Source organism: Equus quagga, chromosome 11 (assembly GCF_021613505.1).
Source record: "Equus quagga isolate Etosha38 chromosome 11, UCLA_HA_Equagga_1.0, whole genome shotgun sequence".
In the NCBI taxonomy this organism is placed as follows: Eukaryota; Metazoa; Chordata; class Mammalia; order Perissodactyla; family Equidae; genus Equus; species Equus quagga.
The window spans coordinates 90,837,432-90,853,696 of NC_060277.1; the positions used below are offsets into that span (position 1 = coordinate 90,837,432).

Consider the following 16,265-nt stretch of genomic DNA (forward strand, 5'->3'; position numbering starts at 1 on the left):
ATCTTCTTCCCCCCAGGAAAGCAGCCAGGCCGCAGTCTCATTCGATCTCTTTACTGTGGATGTCACTGTCACCATCACAGCCACTCGGAGGAGCACACAACTTTAACCCCCTGTGTGCTAAGGGGCAGGGTGGGGGAATTCAGGGCTATAAAACTAGCTATGTACACAGAGCATTCTAGGGAGAGCCACCCTGGCACACATGTTGGGCACAGTGGGAGCTGGGGTCTGGAGCTCAGGCGGGCTGTGTGGGCGTGTGTACGTGAAGACATGCCGGAGAAGGGCTGGGGAGGCGGCAGAAACATTGCTGGGGCCGCCTGCAGGGCTTTGAACCTCTGGGTCCTCCCAGGTTCCTCCACTTTAGGGGTGAGCCCCTGGTGAGAACTCCCTCCCTCCCAACCTTGACCTTAAAGCTCTGAGTGGAGGGAGAGGCTGCAAGACCAGGTCCCCAACCATGGGTCCAAGGGTGCATCCCCTTTCCCACCCACTACCCTAGATGTAGGGGCAGCTGACCCCTTCCTAACACTGACCCCGGACCAGGGCCAGGATGCCTGTGCAGGCTTGGGACTAAGGCAAGCAGGAACACATCCGCTTGGAAGGCCAGGACTATGGAGGGCAGTGAGGGAGATCTAGGACCCCTGGCAGAAAAGTGGCAGCCCTGGTCTCAGAGAGGCGACATAACTCTGGGATACCCCATCAGGGTGGAGACATCCCCAATCCTCAGGCATCGCCCACAGAGATTGGACACCAGGGAGACCGCCTAGGGGTCTCCATGAGACAGAGATTGGCACTTAGGGGTCACCACAGATTGGGCACCGCAGTGATTTTCACAGACAGAAGCTGGTCATCAGGGAGAGCCTCCCCCAACCTGGGGATGCTGGGGAGGGTCACCATGGTGGCCGGTCCCGGAGACCGCAGTCCATCCTCTCAGGTGCAGAGGAGTGGGGCGGCCCCTAGCTGACACGGTACGTGGACGTGTTCTTGGGCTCCGTGCTGGGCACACACCAGTCGCCAGCCTCCTGGATGGTCTGGTAGTGGCGCCAGGCTGACTTGTTGTAGACAGGCAGGCGCTCCACCGAGTCCGTGGACAGGGCCTGGAGAGCAGCAGGGTCAGCCTCTCCCACGTCCCTGCACCTTGCTCACTCCTCAGCAGACCACCCTTGCTGCAAGGTGGGCTGTGGTGGCCACCAATTGTGGCCCACACCTCTGACCCCATATCTGAGTCAGCCCAGCCAGGTGCCAGACGCTGGCTGTGGCAAGTAACCCCGGCCCAGGAAGACCCATGAAAGGGTCCATCCTTTCCACGTCTCGTTCCTCCCACTTAAGAAGGCTGCTCACTCACAGGGTCAGGGAGGGAGAGGGAGAAGCCAAGCTGTGTAACCTTGAACAAGGTCACTAACTCTGGGCCTCAGTACCCCCCTGAGCTGAAGGAAAAGATCTCTGTAGTTTCCCTGCTTCCTTCTGGGTCTAACAAGTCAGGGGTCCCCAGAACAGGGGTCTTAATCATGGACATGGACCCCCTGACATTGCCTGCCATGCTGGGAGTGTCTGGAGGGTAGGAAACTGTAGCTTTGCTCTGATTCTCTGAGTCTGGAATCAGGAAAGGACTGGAGGGATGGAAAGGAAACCTAACAACAGGCCAGTCCTGCCGCCCTGTCGGCAAACCCCGTAGCCGGGCTCTGCAGGCAGGGGCCTCACCTTGAGATAGATGACAGCGTCCGTCCCAAAGCCCTCCATGGAGAAGAGCTGCAGGTCCCCCTGGAAGTACTTGGCATAGAGACGGGAAATGGGGAGCCCGTACCCGAAGCCAGCCTGCAAGGGGACAGGAAGGGGGTGTGCTAGGAGGCTGGTGCTGGGCCTCCTGGAGCTGCAGGCACCCATGTGCTGAGTGTGGAGTGCTGAGCTGGAGTTGTGCAGGGGGATTCCCAGAACTGGGGTGAGGAGAGGATGTGAGATAGGGAGAGCGCCAAGGCAAGATGGGGTGTGGGATGAGGGAAGAAGGCTGAGCAGGCACGGGGGTGGCGGACAGTCAGCGGGGCAGGAAGAGGAGCTCGGCCCTGGTGGCCAGGGGGTCTGGACAGGTCACTGGGCTCCTCAGAATCTCTATTTCCCAAACTTAGCCCTGACTACTCCACTGGGAATGGGCAGGGAGATGTCAGCAGGTTGAACAACGCAAGGAGAAAGGTAAGTTTGGGAGGAGGGAGAATTGAGAAAAGGTGACAGACAGACAGACAGACAGGCACAGATAAGTAGGTTGGGTGCAGGCTAGGGGGAGACCAGAGGAGCAGGGTGGCCCAGACCAGGGAGAGGTGACTGATGTCACACACAGCCGCCCAAGAACGGAGAGACCACGAGAGACAAGGAAACGAGAGAGGGGGAAGAGTGACAACTTGATGAGAAGAGAGGAAAAGACAGACAGGCATCCTTCAGGAAGTAGGAGGGGGACTGGAGTGAAGCCATCTCACCAGTGGGGTTCCCCCAGTGCCGAGTTGGGGGGTGGGTGCTGTGGAATACATGTAGCTGAAGAGTCGCTCAATCTTCCTCAAGGGGACACCCCCGCCTCGGTCACTCATCTGGGGGAGATGGGACATGTCAGGGGCTCTCCAGACCTCAGTTTTCCACACCCCCACACCCCTTGACACCCCTGACCCATGGTCTTCCCCATCCCCAGGGTCTTTCCCAAGCCCATCTCCTGACAGGAGGGACGTCTCCACCCCACTGCTCTCTGGCCCCCAAAGTTAAGGGTCATATACTTTGATGGACAGATCTTCCTCGCCCAAAGCCACCATGACCTTGATAGGTGGGAGAGTGAGGCTGGATTCGTGGCTTTCCACAGTTGCTCGCATGGCATTCTGGGGAGGGAAAGAGGTAAGAGATGAGTGAGAGAAGCCTAGCCCTAACCGCCCCCCACCCCCTATAAAGGACCATCTCCCAGCCTCCTCACCTTGAAGAGTTCAAAAAGCATGTGGTAGAGGTGGGAGGGGACATAGACCATGTGAATTGGCTGTTTGGAGTTGGTTGCTGCCAAGCAAGTCAAGACCAGCAATCAGGAAATTGTCAAGAGTTCATCACCATTCAACATTCATTCATATAGCATCTAGCCCCCAGCATTCAACACCCATCTATGTCCATCTATCTGTTCATCCATTCATCCAGCATTCATTCATCCATTGATCCATTCATTCAGTGTCCATTCAACCACTTATCTATCCATACAGAATCCAATTACACAAATGTCCGTCTGTCCATCCATCCATTTACCCATTGTATCCATTAATTCCTCTACCATCCATCCAATGTCCATTCAACCATCCAACTATGCATCTCTTCAAACATCTATCCTCATCTATCCATTCATTCATAGAGTACATCTCTCCAATATCCACCCCATCCGTTCTATTCATCCACTGCTTGTCTATCCATCATTCATCCATTCAAATAGTATCTATCCATCTTATATCCAGCCTACTAGCATTCATCTGGATACAGAATCCCCTGGAGAGCTTTTCACCTAGTGGGGAGGGGAGAGGGATGCTTCCCTGATGATTCTGACACCAGCATCCTGCTCCCCAAGAATCACTCTAGCCTGGAGATTTTCTTGGTGGTAGGGACGGTGTGTCTTTTCCTAGTGCCTGGCACAGAGCTTTGCATGTAGCAGGAGCTCAATAAATGTACAATGGATCAATGAATGAACGAATCTCAGGAGTGGTGCTGGGCAGGGGAACATAAAGATGAGCAAGATTTAGCCCAATTCTCGCAGAAATTCAAATCCAGACAGAGAAACACACAACTGACTTTCACATTCGGTGTTGTACCCAGAGCTGTGTGCCAGGCCCCGGGCTTGACTCTGGGGACACTGAAGCAAAGTGGCCTGTCTGCACCCTTTGGTCTCTGCCTCCAAGTAATTCAAACAGTGCAACACAGAGGTATACCTGGGACAGACGGGGGCCTAACTGTCTTGTCCGGGAGGTCTGGGGAGGCTTTTCGGAGGAGCTGGACTTAAACTGGGCTTAAGGGAAAATTAGGATGTGGGCAGGGTGACTACCAGGTACAGAGGCATGAGACATCTTGGATTTCTAGCACACAGGCTGCGGCTGGCTGAGGAGCAGGTGGGTGAGGGAAAGGATGGAGATACCTCCCAGGTCCCTGATCCTCCTTTCCTTTATATCCCTACCTCCAAGACATTTATCAAACCCACCCCCTTCTTTCCATCTCTGCTGTCTTCCCTTCCCCTTGCCTGGATTCCTACAGTAACCTCCAGTGGTCTTCCTGTGTCCTCTCCTGCCTCCTCCAACCTCTAATTATCTTTAGAATGTAAGTCGCACTCTGTCATTACTGTGCTTCAAACCCTCCAGTGGCTCCCAGTGCATTCAAAATCCCAATTCCTGTCCACGGCCCACTGGCCCTGATGCCGCAGCCTCTCTCTCCAACCTGTCATCCACCACACTGCTCTTTCTGGTCCTTGACTACCCCATCCAAAGTAGGACCCCTGTACCCATTCTCTTGTATCCATTCATCCTTCTTCTTTTGGTCATGGACACCTCCCTCCCCTAACATTTTAGCTGGACACATGGGTGCCCAGCCAAAGACTAAATTCCCAGCCTCCCTTGCAGCTGGGGTGGCCAGGACTTAGGGAAGTGATGGGTTCTACTGCTGAGCCCTGCCTTCCATATCCTCTTTCCCCTTCTCCAGGCTGGAACTGAGACGTGAGGGTGGGTAGCCAGCTTTGACCATTCCACCCAGGGGCTGCAAAGAGGGAAACCTCTCCCTTAATTAAGCCCCTGTTATTTGGATTCTGGGAAGGCAGCCAAACTGATATCCCATCTAATATACCACTCTTCCCCATCACTGTCACGTTACCACATTTTATTTCCTTCCTGCCACTCATCATGATCTGAAATTATCTTGTTTATATTTATTTGTTCATTGGTTAAAGGCCCCATTCCCCAACCTCCCCAGCACCAAGAATGTAAGCTCCATGGGAATGGGGACCTTGCCTGTTGTATTTACTGCTTAATAAATATTTATCAAATTAATAATAATAATAACAATACAATAACTCTGCTTCTCCCCCATCCAGGTAACAGTTCATTTCCTGATTCCCCATCTCGTCTTCCTCTCCCATATCCCCAGCCCTTAGACAGACAGACATACACACACATCCACACAGTCTCGCTCACTCACCATTGATCTCCTGGATCTCCAGGTCAGGTGAGGCCATGTAATACTTGTCACACAGGAGCTTGGCCATGTCATAGGCATCTGAGGGAACAGAGGGGCCATGCAGGGAATCGGGTGGCACACCCAGCAGGCAGTGCTCTTGGCACCGACACTGGCCATCACCAACATTAAATCCATGGGGATGTGGCCCCCACCCACTGGGGAATGGGTCACCTTCTGGCCAGGGAAGCTTGGAGGGGTCATGGGGTCCCTCTATAGGCCAGGCACCGTGGGGATGCTTACCTTTCACCACCTCGGAGACGTTGCAGTTGGGGTCAATGCTGCCGATGTGTTTGGGGTGGGCTGGGTTGGTGCTGCCGTCAAAGATCAGGGCTGCAGGCGGACGGGAAGGAGGGAGCTGTTGGCCTGCCCCATCTCTCCCTCTTCCCCAGGGCTCTCCAGCTCTCTACCTCCATATTGATTGCCTCTAGCCCTAAAACTGCACCCCCTCCCCACCCTTGTGCCCTCCCTCCCCTGACACCTGACCCCTGACCCCTCCATCCCTGGCTCAGGCCACTTTTGGACCTTTGCAGGCTTGAAGCTTGCTTCTTCTCAGAGGGCTCATCCCACATCACATCCCACATCACATTCATTCCTTCTCTTTTGCTATACCGTTTAAACATAATTTTTACCATCTCATGTTTTAAATTACTTGAGTGTGAGGAATTCATTTAATTTTCGATTGGCTATGATTTCTCAACAAGCATAGTGAATACTCCTGGAATAAAAAACTCTAAACAACCTGTTTCCGAACGTAATGAGTTTTATGAATACTACACTGAACACTTTTTAAAAAGGTGACATAATTTGGCATTCTGTAGACATTTAAAACAACACATTTCAGCGTTGCCCTTGACCCCCCTACACCGCCCCTCATGGCCCCGGCTCACTGTGCTGGTTGATGAGCATGCGGATGGAGATGCGGCTGAGGTAGAAGCGGTCCAGGAAGTACTGGATGTTCTGGTTGGAGACGGGGTCATCGCCGTAGGTGTCCTTGTACTCCAGCACGCCCTGCGCCATGGTGGGCACCACGTCATTGTGGCGGTTCCGGATGGTGACTAGGGCGTCAGCGAACCTGTGAGGAGGGGCAGATGTTGGCCCCCACCCAGTCCCAGTCCTGGGGACACCCTCAGACTCTCCCCCGCTTCTGACCTCCTCTCCACGTGTCTTCACCCACTCACCCCTTCCCAACCTGATGATGGACACACAGTGCCCTCCCTACTCCTCCCGAAGACCACGCTGAATCTCCCACTGCTGCCTAGCGGCCTGGGAGCTCCCCAGGGGTGGGGCCTGGCTCCCCCCATTAGACTCAGGGCGCACTGGGGACAAGGGCCTCCCTGAGAATGGCGGCTGTGCCTCTCCCATCAGACTTAGGCTCCCTGAAGCAGAGTCTGTTTCCTCCCTCAGATTGGATATCCCTGAGGGCAGGGGTCATTTCTTCCAGCCTACTGGCATTTCTGCCCTGGGGGCTATGATCCGGGGTGCCCCTTGCTTGCACCTGCCCTCCTGCCCCCAACCAGGGCCTTTACTCACTGGCTCAGGGTACGATGGTCCTCGGGGTCCTTGTCCAGGAACTCCATGATGTCCAGGAGACTCTGGACATACCTGTGTACAAGGGGTGGGGGTGGGAGAACATCGCCTCAGCTCCAGGCGGCGCCAGGCCAGGCCCCCTTTCCACTCAACTCGGCTGCCCTCATTCTTGTTCTGCCCCTACTGTGGGCACCACACAGAGCTGCACCGGTCGACAAGCTGTAGCACAATTTCTCTCACTCCATTTCATCTGTATGTTGAGTTGCCCTGACAACACAGTAAGTTATGCAAGAAAATCTCTAATTTGTTGGTCCCCTTAGAACACCTTTGCTTTGGAATGCAAGAATAGTAGTCTTGGAAGGGGCTTGGAGATGACAGCCTCACACCCCCGACTCTGGGCTGGGCGGTTCCGGGCTGGACACCAGGACTGGGTGATCTACCTAAGGAACTGGATTTTCAGTGGTGGGTGCAAAGGCCCCGGGGGGGTGGGGTGGGCATGCCCAGCCCTGTCTCTGGCGGAAGGAGGGCCTGCTGAGGGCCCTGAGGAGCTCTAGAACAGGCCCCATCACAGCAGGAGCATTCCTGGGTGAGGAATTAGCCCTACTGCACAGGCCCCTCAGCTGAGGCCTGAAGCAGCCCGCAGCTGGGAAGCGCTATAATGTAAGACTGGAGTCTCCAGCGCAGCCACTGTACAGGCTGGGGCTGCTCCAGTCGCTTAGCCCACCAGTCCTGAGGTGCCCTCTGCCCCGAACGCCCTCCCCCCTTCACCTGCCGACTGCCGCTCTTCCTCCTCTGGCTTAAGACAGTAGAGAAGAGGGTGAGAGCTGCCTCGGGAGCTGGCTCTGCCGACTCCCAGTCTTGGCTTCTCCACTTCAAGCTGGGTGGCCCTGGCTAAGCTGTGGAACCTCTCTGGACCTGAGTTTCCTTATCAGGAAAATGGGGGGGCTTTTGCACCTACTGCTATTACTGTGTTTTGGTGAGGATTAATGTGACAGTTAGCACAGTGCCTGGCACATAGTGAGCACTCTCCAGACGCTTGCTTTTGTTATGAATAGTGGCTCAACATAGACAGCAGCTGAGAGCATCCTCTGAGCCCTCCGGGGAGCACTGGACAGCCTCCTCCTGGTTGTACTGCTGTAGGCTCTGGATCACACCATATTTGGATGGAAGGAATGGGGCCGTCCCAGCCCTGGTGCTCCCGGCCTGCCTTCCCCACCCAGGCCCAGCACAGCGCCCGCAGGAGGTGGCGTCATCACTGATGGGGGTTTGGGGGAGACAGCAGGAGAGATCAGCTCTGCCCCTCTGCCTCCCCATCCCTGCAGCCCCAGCAGACAACCAGAGCGGCACTTCTAAGGCCTCCCCTCAGTCTCCCTGGAGTCTGATAACAGCCAGCACTTACGCAATGACCGTCAGTGCCGCCTGTGCTGAGGCTACACAGAGTCTGCCCTCTCCCAGCAGCCTGGGTGAGCACACAGTATTTTACCCTTTTGCAGACAAGGGAACCAGCTCAGAGAAGGCAGGTGACATACCCTGGGCCACACAGTAAGCAGTGGTGCTGGGATTCTAACCCAGGTCTGTCTGATTCCAAGTCTATACCACAAGGCCAGCTGCTCACCGTCTACACTGGTCCTAACAGTGACGCTCCTGATGTTGATGGTGTTAACAGACAGCATTTACTGGGTACCAGCCTTGTGCCAGGGCTCTGCTCTGTGCTAACCTCCTCCCTGACTTTAACCTCCACGATTACCCTGTGGGGTGGGCACTACCGCTAGACCAGTTTTACAGACGAGGAAGTTAACGTGCAGAGCTGGGGTTCTCTCTCGCAGGCCTGTGGGACTCCAAACCCCTTGTCCCCTATCCACGCCCATGATACAGCTTCATGCTCACACAATTCTTGGAGGGAGAGGGGACGGGGGGCGAGGAGGTAGGTAGAGAGAGGAAAAGGAGGAGACCAGCTGGAGAGTAGGGGCCCTGGAACTCCTTCCCAAGACCCGAGGGGCAAGCAGGGAGGGAGCAGGGCAGAGCTGGAAGGCCCTGACAGGCTTGGCCCGTGCTTGGCCAGGAGTGGGGCACGGCCAGAATACCAGCACCCAGGGGTATGGTGAGTGCTCTAGCTGCTGGCATCGCCCTCTGTGGCTGCCTAACGAACCCCAGAGGGCAGAAACGGGGCCTGGGCACGTGGCCAATGAAGCAGAGCAAAGGGCACCAGGATGGACTGACAACAGACAGCGCCTGCCACCACAGGTATGGGAGAGTTGCCCGCCCCAGGCCTCGGGCTCCTGGCCCGTGAGTCAGGGTTGGAATCCCTGCCTGTCTCCCTTGCAGAGCCACTCCTTCAGGGGAGCGGTCTGGGCACACTCTCGGAAGGGAGAGGGGAAGACAAGGAGGACTCTTCCCAGAGGACCCAGACCTGGCCTGAAGCCCCCAGAGGCCTGGCACACCAGCTCTCACCCTGGGCCAGATCTTGGTCCTAAAGGAGAGACAACAGGGTGGAGTGATGCTGGCTCCTGGGCGGCCCACTCCTTCCAGGGCCAGAGAAAGAACTAGCCTTAGACAGGCAGTGGGGGCCCAACATGACACCCGAGGGATGGCCTGGGCCTACCGACCACAGCAGTAAGCAAGGCGGCCCAAGACTCCCTTGGTGAGATCTCGAGCTTCCTGCCCCTGGCCCAGGGTAAGGTGGAGGTCCCAAACCCCGCCTTCTGGGGCTTTCTAGCCAGTCCAGAGCTGTGGATTTGGGAGGCAGGAGGGGTGGAATGTGGGGAGAGGCAGCTGATGTGTGTGTGTTGGAATGAGTGTGAGGGTGACGGGGGAGGGGGTGCAGGCTTGTGAGGGAGCAGGAGGGAGTGCTGAGCAAGTGGGGAGTATGTGTAAGTCTGTGCGCCTGTGGGCGTGTGCATCAGTGTGACAGCCGCTGGAGACAAGGGGTGTGAACAAGGTGATGGCACGTGAGAAGGGGAGAGATGAGAGACGTGTCCTGAGGCCACTCTGTGGAGGGGTGGTGGCCAAGAGCCCTGAGCCAGGCAGACTCAGGTCCCATTGCTGGCTGTGCCCTAAAGAGGCCCCTGAGCCACTGAGGTCCTCGTCTGTAAAATGGGCTCACAGCAGTGGGCATTCTGCGGGGCTGTGGTGCAGTTAGAAGAGAGGATGCAGGTCAAGTCTCTACTCCGATCCTGCAGGGGTGGCTGAGGGAGTGAATGGGTGCATTGGGCTAAAGCCCCAGCCTGTGCCTGGCGCGGAGCAGGCCCTGGGTGCCTGGAGCCATTGCCCTGGTGGTGGTCACTCTTCACAGGGTGAGGACTGGCTCCTGTGGGGGTGGGGGGCCCACAGGCTGGGGGAGTCCACACACCTTGCTGACCAGCAAGGGAGGTTCATGAGAAGGGGCCAGCCATCCTGCCTCCCACCCCCTTCCCTATAAGCCCCGCAAAGACTCTGTTTAGTGACAGGAGGGACTTGCTGTCATTTGATTCTACTCTGCAACTCTCACTCAACCCCCAGCTTTCTGGAAGCACATCCCACCGACTCTACACCCTCCGTCAGGCTCTTTCTCTGTTGAGAGGAGTCGAGGTTACCCCATCTGTGCTCCAGCAACAGCAGCTGTCAGATTTCTGTAGGGTGCATCCCACTTTCCCACTGACCTGCACTGGGAGATGTGAACTCTCTGATGCCAGGCCACTGTCCCAGCACTTTCCTTTCCCTCCAAGAATGCAGCCTGCAGATCACACAGCCTGGGCTGGAAGCCTGGCTCTCCCACTGACTTCCTGAGTGACCTCAGATAAGTTCCTTAACCTCTCCAAACGTCAGTTTCTTCATCTATAAAATGGGGATGGTAACTAGGCCTGCTTCGTAAGGTCATGCTGAAGGCGAAATGAGTTAATATGCGGGCACACTGAGAACAATGCCTGATACACAGCAGCCCCTTCAAGTCTGTCTGCTCTGTCATTGTCATCACTATTGGGATACAGTGTCAAAGCGAACCTCAGCCACAACCACATCACTTTTGGCCTGGAGGTGCTGCTGCCCAGAAGCGTAGGCACATCGCTTGTGCTTACAGAGTTCCACACAATTTCACAGCTATCAGGGGCACGTGCCACCTAGAAACAGAATGGCTTCCCCCATTGTACAGCAGAGGAGGCTGAGACTCAGAGAGACCATAGGGATGGCTAAGGATCAACTGTCTAGCAAGCAGTGAAGCCAAGCCTCAAGTCAAGCATGCTGATGCCACACCCAGGGCTTTCCAAGTCCTTCCAGCCACTTCCAAAACAGAGTCTGGCCCCACCAACTCTGTCCAATGGAAATAATGCATCAGCTTTATTTAGAACCAGTGACTCTCGAATTGCCAACTGTGACTCTTGCCTAGAACCTCTCCCCCGGTGAGTAGAAACCCCATTAGCTATTACCACACATTAACCATGACCACCCCTACTAACAGCATCTGTTCAGGACTTCTCCGTTTTCCAAAGGGGAGGTTTTGCTCCTTACTCATCAGACTCTGAGGCTAGTGGCTCTCCTGCCAGGCTCCCTGGTAGGTCGTCCCCATCCTCTTGTAAAACCCTGCCCTCCTCCACCGCCTCCATCATCCAAGCTGGCAGGGGCATTCTCCTGGAGAAGGAGGTCTGCACTCTTTCACAGGTGGCCACCTCGTCCCTGTCAGGAAGTCCTTCCTGCCTTCAGACCTCCATCCCTCCTGCTGCAGCTGATGCCCACTCTGTGGAAATGATCTCAGCAAGCTGTCCCTTCAGCGTGTCAGGACGCTCTGGCAATCCCTTGGCCAGCTCTCCTTTAAGCTGAATCATGCACTGGGAAATGTTCTCTCCTGCCTAACTTCACACCCTTCTGTTGTTGCTTGACATTACTTACAAGCTTTGAGGGAAGACTAAGTCAGGGCAAGCTCCCACACGAGTAACTTATCTTCGGAGAGGCTCTTCGGACGCCTGGGGGCGTCACGACAGTTCAGCAGCTCCCTGCCCACCCTCCCCACATCCCCTGGCTCTCTTAGGAACACAATGTGCAGGGAGGGGCCTGGGAAGCCCTGTCCTGGAGTCAGGAACCAGCTGGAGAGGCAGCCAGGTCAATCAGCCGGAGAGAGCCAGAGGAGGTGTGGGGAGAACAGATGGCACCTTCTGTCTCCCCCTCATGACTTCCACAGCGCCCCATGGTAGGAACTGCTGGTTGGCTTAGAGGTCCTGGACCTCTGAGGGACAGGGCCCAGCAAGGGGTGATCTGGTTGGGCTACATGAAATTAGGCTCTGCCCTCCGTGCCCCCTCTCACCTTCACAGCTTGCACTAACAGCACTATATCCACAAACTCAGTTCTTGGACGCCCCAGCTGGGCCCTCACCTGCCTCGACATCTTAGCACAAGTAGTTCCTTTGGTTTGGAATGCCCTTCCCTTCTTTCTAGGTCCAGGTTCACACAGGCACCCTGTAAGGCCGAGGGACATGTCACCTCCTTTATGTGTCCACTGCAACTTCCCCACAACTTTCTGATGCAATACACACTCGTTGCGCACCAGCTATGTGTCTGGCCTTGTGTGTGAAACACTTTCCTTCCCATGTCTCGTTTAATTAGAATAAGTCATGCATATGCATATCCATGCATAGAAAAAATGCTGGAAGGGCACCAATAAACCCTTAACAGCGTTTGGTTCTGGGGGGAGGGTAGTGGTCAGCATTCTCTTCTATCCGCTTTCCTGTGTTTCCCAAACACAGAAGTGAGCGTGTTATACTTCTGCAACTAGGGGACAAAACCCCAAGCAATGTTACTTTGAAATAATATTTTGATTCTTACTGTAAGTAAAAGGAAACTTCAGCAGCTCACTAGTCCTCCCACTATCTTTGTAGCACTCAGTTCACCCTCTTCCATTCTCCCCACGAGATCACGGGCTCCCCGGGGCAGCTGCTTTTTTCCTGCACCTAGCATGGCACTGGGCCAAAAGCAGGTGTGGATGCAGCTCGTGAACCAGACAGGAAATCACAGCCATACCTACCACAGCTAAAGAACTGGCAAAGATTTCCGCACAGGTGCCACTGAAGACAGACCACGATTAGCCATTTATGTGCCCAGTTACAGAGTAAACTCTTGTTTATTCTTCCTGTGCCCGGCCACGGGCTAACGTCATCCAGTTACTTAACCGGGGTCAGAGGTCTTCAGTGAACTTTGAGCCTTTCCCTCCGCTACGGCTGCTCTGCATTTTTGGTAAACTTTTGGTCTCTGCCCCTCCACTTTGGGGTGGGGACTGTGCCATCCTTGTGTCTATTTGAATATTTTCCAACACCTAAAACAGTCTGACTTGTAGCTTGGATTATATAATTTGAAGATTTCTTTCTTCCTGTCTCTCTGTTTCCCACAAACTCGCCCCAGGTAAACAGTACCCAACAGGGGAAGGGTTTTCAGGACCAGGGCTGGTGGCGAATGCTGACATTAGTCTCTTTTGGGGTTTTGGCTAAGAAAACAATTTCCTGGGTGGATCCTGGGTTTCCAGAGAAAGGAGGATGGTAAGTGTAGGGCTGTCCCCCAGACATGGAGGCTAGGAGCTCGGTCTTAGTCCCTGCTCTGGCCTAGCATTCCTCTTGACTTTGTCAGCTCCCTGGCCTCTCGGAGTCCCTGTGCTTCCTCTCTGTCCTCGCCTCCCTCAAGGCTGCTGGGAGCATGGGGACTCCATGTCTGAGCCCAGAGGCATCTGGCAATGGAGGGAGAGGTGTGGGGACCTAGCCCCTGCTCACCAGCTCTGTACCAGCTGCACCGAGGGGGTGCTGAGCACTCGGTCGGGAAGCAGGTTGATCTCCTTCATGATGTTGGCCAGGCGCACAGGCAGCTCCTGCCTGAGGAAGGTGAATGAGGTTTTCTCACAGGCATTGCTGGACCCTGGTGGGCGAGAGAGAGGTGAGCCCACAGAGCCGCAAACCATCAGAGCCAGAGGATATCTCAGGGGGCAGCTCAACTAAATCCTTCATTTCCTGAGGGCTCAGAGAAGGGACCAGGGGTACAGAGCAAGTCAACTGTCCTAACACCCTGCAATGCTCCGACCACTCCCCGCCCAACCCTCTGAGAGGCTGCATCCTCTCCCCATCCCCAGCTGACAGCTGAACCCTGCCTGGCTTCAACCACAGGGGACAGGGCGACTCCCAGGCCCACATGGAGCTGCCTCTGGCCTAAGTTACCTCACTTCTCTTTCTTTCCCTCCTAGGAGACACTCCCTCTGGGGAGGTTGATGCAGGTGGGAGGAGGAGCCTGGGGAGTCCATCCCTTCCTGAGGCCGGGCTCTGGCTGAGGGGAGCTATGCCTGGACCACCACAGTTACAGGGTCCCAGCATCAGCTCTGGCCCAGGCCCTCTTCACCCAGCCCAGTCTTGATGCCCACTGTAGGGTCACCCCTGCATTAATGCCCACTTGTGAGGCAAACAGGGCCCAAGGATGGGAACACAAATACCTCGGTCCCTGGTCTGGCTTCACATGAAGAGGAGGTGGAGGACTGAACAAGGCCATGGCCCAGAGTTGGGAGACCTAGCTTCTAGGCCAGGTTCTGCTTCCAACGCTGTCACTCAGGGCATGTCCCCATCATGTCTCAGTTTCCCCCACTGTACTGCAAGTGGACCAAACTCTACTGTGAGTCCCACCCGATTCCGACATTTCTGTAATGGGGGTCCAGTCTGGACTGGACATCTGCTGGTGGCTGGGAGTGGGCCCAGGAGGCTTTCCTACATGGAGGCAGCTCAAACAGGGCAGGGGGCAGGGAAACGAGTCCTGGAACGCGGCCCTGTGTCCTGACTGCCACCTCCCCGCCCCTTCCCATCAGTGACGCAGCTGTAACCTGAGCCAGCCACTGTCTCCTCTACTCTAGAGAGACCTGCACATCCCCTCCTAATCCCCAGCTGGCACCATGGAAATATCGTGGGGACAGACACGGCCCACACAATGCCTGTCTCAGTCACCACGCTGGCACAGCCTTGCTCCTGCTCTAGAGCCACCCCCACAATGCCAGTGGTTGGTGATCCTGGCCCAGGAACCCAGGGGCAGCCAAGGGTGGGTACAAGCCACCTGACTCCACCTCATGGTGCCCCAGACCCTGCCCAGCAGGGTACAGGCGGCCAGGCCGGAGCAGATTTGATCTTCAAGTGTCCTTGTCCACTGAGACAGCTGGGGGCCAGCTCCTTCAGTGGGTGGCCATACACTGGTCAGGGGCCTCTCTCCTTTTGGTATGTTCTGAAAGAGCCCCCTCCCCCAACTGACTCCTTGGTGCCCAGATCAGGTCTCCTTCCAGGAGGCTGCACCTCCCAACCCAACTGTAACTCCCACCAGCATCCACCACCCCCCCCGCCCTCCCCCCACCCCGACTCCCGCCCCGCCCCCTCCGCGTGTTTCCTCTCAGTCCCACACTCTTAGAGGTACCAGAACAACTCCCATTAACCTTTTAAGCCTGGAGACACCCTAGTCCCTCCCTGCCCCTTACTCTCCAAGACCCCTGGCAAAGCTCAGGAAGACACCTTGGACCCCTCCTTCTCAATGCCCCCACTTCCCATCACAGCCCAGTGACAGTCTCTCCAACCGGGATACCTTAACCCTTTCAGGCCCTGCCGGCCCTGCCTCCCTTTAACCCGTTCCTGCCTGGACCCTCCAAGCCCCTGCCCTGTCACTCAGGGCCTCTCCTCCTCCGCGTTAATCCTTCCTTAAGAGACCCCTCATTCACCCCACCCAGCCCCCCGCGGGCCCCACGGCCAGCTGCCTCCCGCCCGCGCCGTACCGAAGTCCAGAAACTGCTTCATGGACAGCGGGGACGGGGAGAACTTGCTGAAGTGCTCGATGTACTTGGGCGCCCCTGCCAGGGACGCATTCTTCAGCAGCGCGCGGACCCAGCGCATGGCGGCGGCGGCGGCCGGGCTCGGGCTCGGGCTCCGGCTCCGGCTCCGGCTCCGGTCCCCACGCGGGTAGCGCTGCCGCTCGGCTCGGCCCGGCCCAGCCCGGCCCAGCGAAGCGGTCCGGCCGCCTCCTCCCCTCCCCGGCCCCGACGGCCCTCCCCGGCCCCGGCCAATCGGCTCGTCGCGCCGCCACCGACGTCGCCAATGGCCGCTCACAAACAACTCCGGGAGAGCCAATAGCGCCTCGCCTCGGCACGTGGCTTCCCTCGGGCCCGCCCCCTTAACCCCTTGTTTGCCCCGGCGGCCTGTTGTTTGCGAGAGGCCGCGCCGAGAGCCCGCCTCCCAGCCGTCGCTCCGCCCCCGCCTCCTGGAGCTGAGCCCGGGTTAACCCCTCCCTCCCCGGAGGCCCGTTAGGCCTCTGCCTCCCCCACTCCTTGCTCTCCGCGCTCCTCCCCGAGTCTCCTTCACTTGCGGTCCCCGAATCTGGCCGGGGAGCCTTCCACGAATCTCCTTCTCCCAAAGGGGCCTGTTTCACCTGTCACAATCCCTCCCTGCTCTCGCTCAGGGCGTCGGGTGGGTTCCCAGGCCGGATGATAGTGACTCGGACTGTGAATGCTTGCAAACTTCGGGATCAAGATGCAAGCCTGTGCTAATCCCTCA

The 16,265-nt window shown here is 56.6% G+C and overlaps 1 protein-coding gene across 1 annotated transcript; it reads right to left on the bottom strand.

The window, feature by feature from the left end:
* Window positions 1-35: 35 nt before the first annotated feature.
* Window positions 36-15,759, bottom strand: PDK2 (pyruvate dehydrogenase kinase 2). The gene is made up of 11 exons (XM_046677207.1): window positions 15,491-15,759; window positions 13,473-13,614; window positions 6,751-6,822; window positions 6,108-6,292; window positions 5,461-5,550; window positions 5,182-5,259; window positions 2,942-3,018; window positions 2,751-2,849; window positions 2,463-2,570; window positions 1,696-1,809; window positions 36-1,091 (listed from the first exon to the last, which is right to left on the bottom strand). Exons 1-11 carry the CDS (start codon window positions 15,606-15,608, stop codon window positions 951-953), a joined length of 1,224 nt encoding a protein of 407 aa, XP_046533163.1. The 5' UTR covers window positions 15,609-15,759; the 3' UTR covers window positions 36-950.
* Window positions 15,760-16,265: the final 506 nt, after the last annotated feature.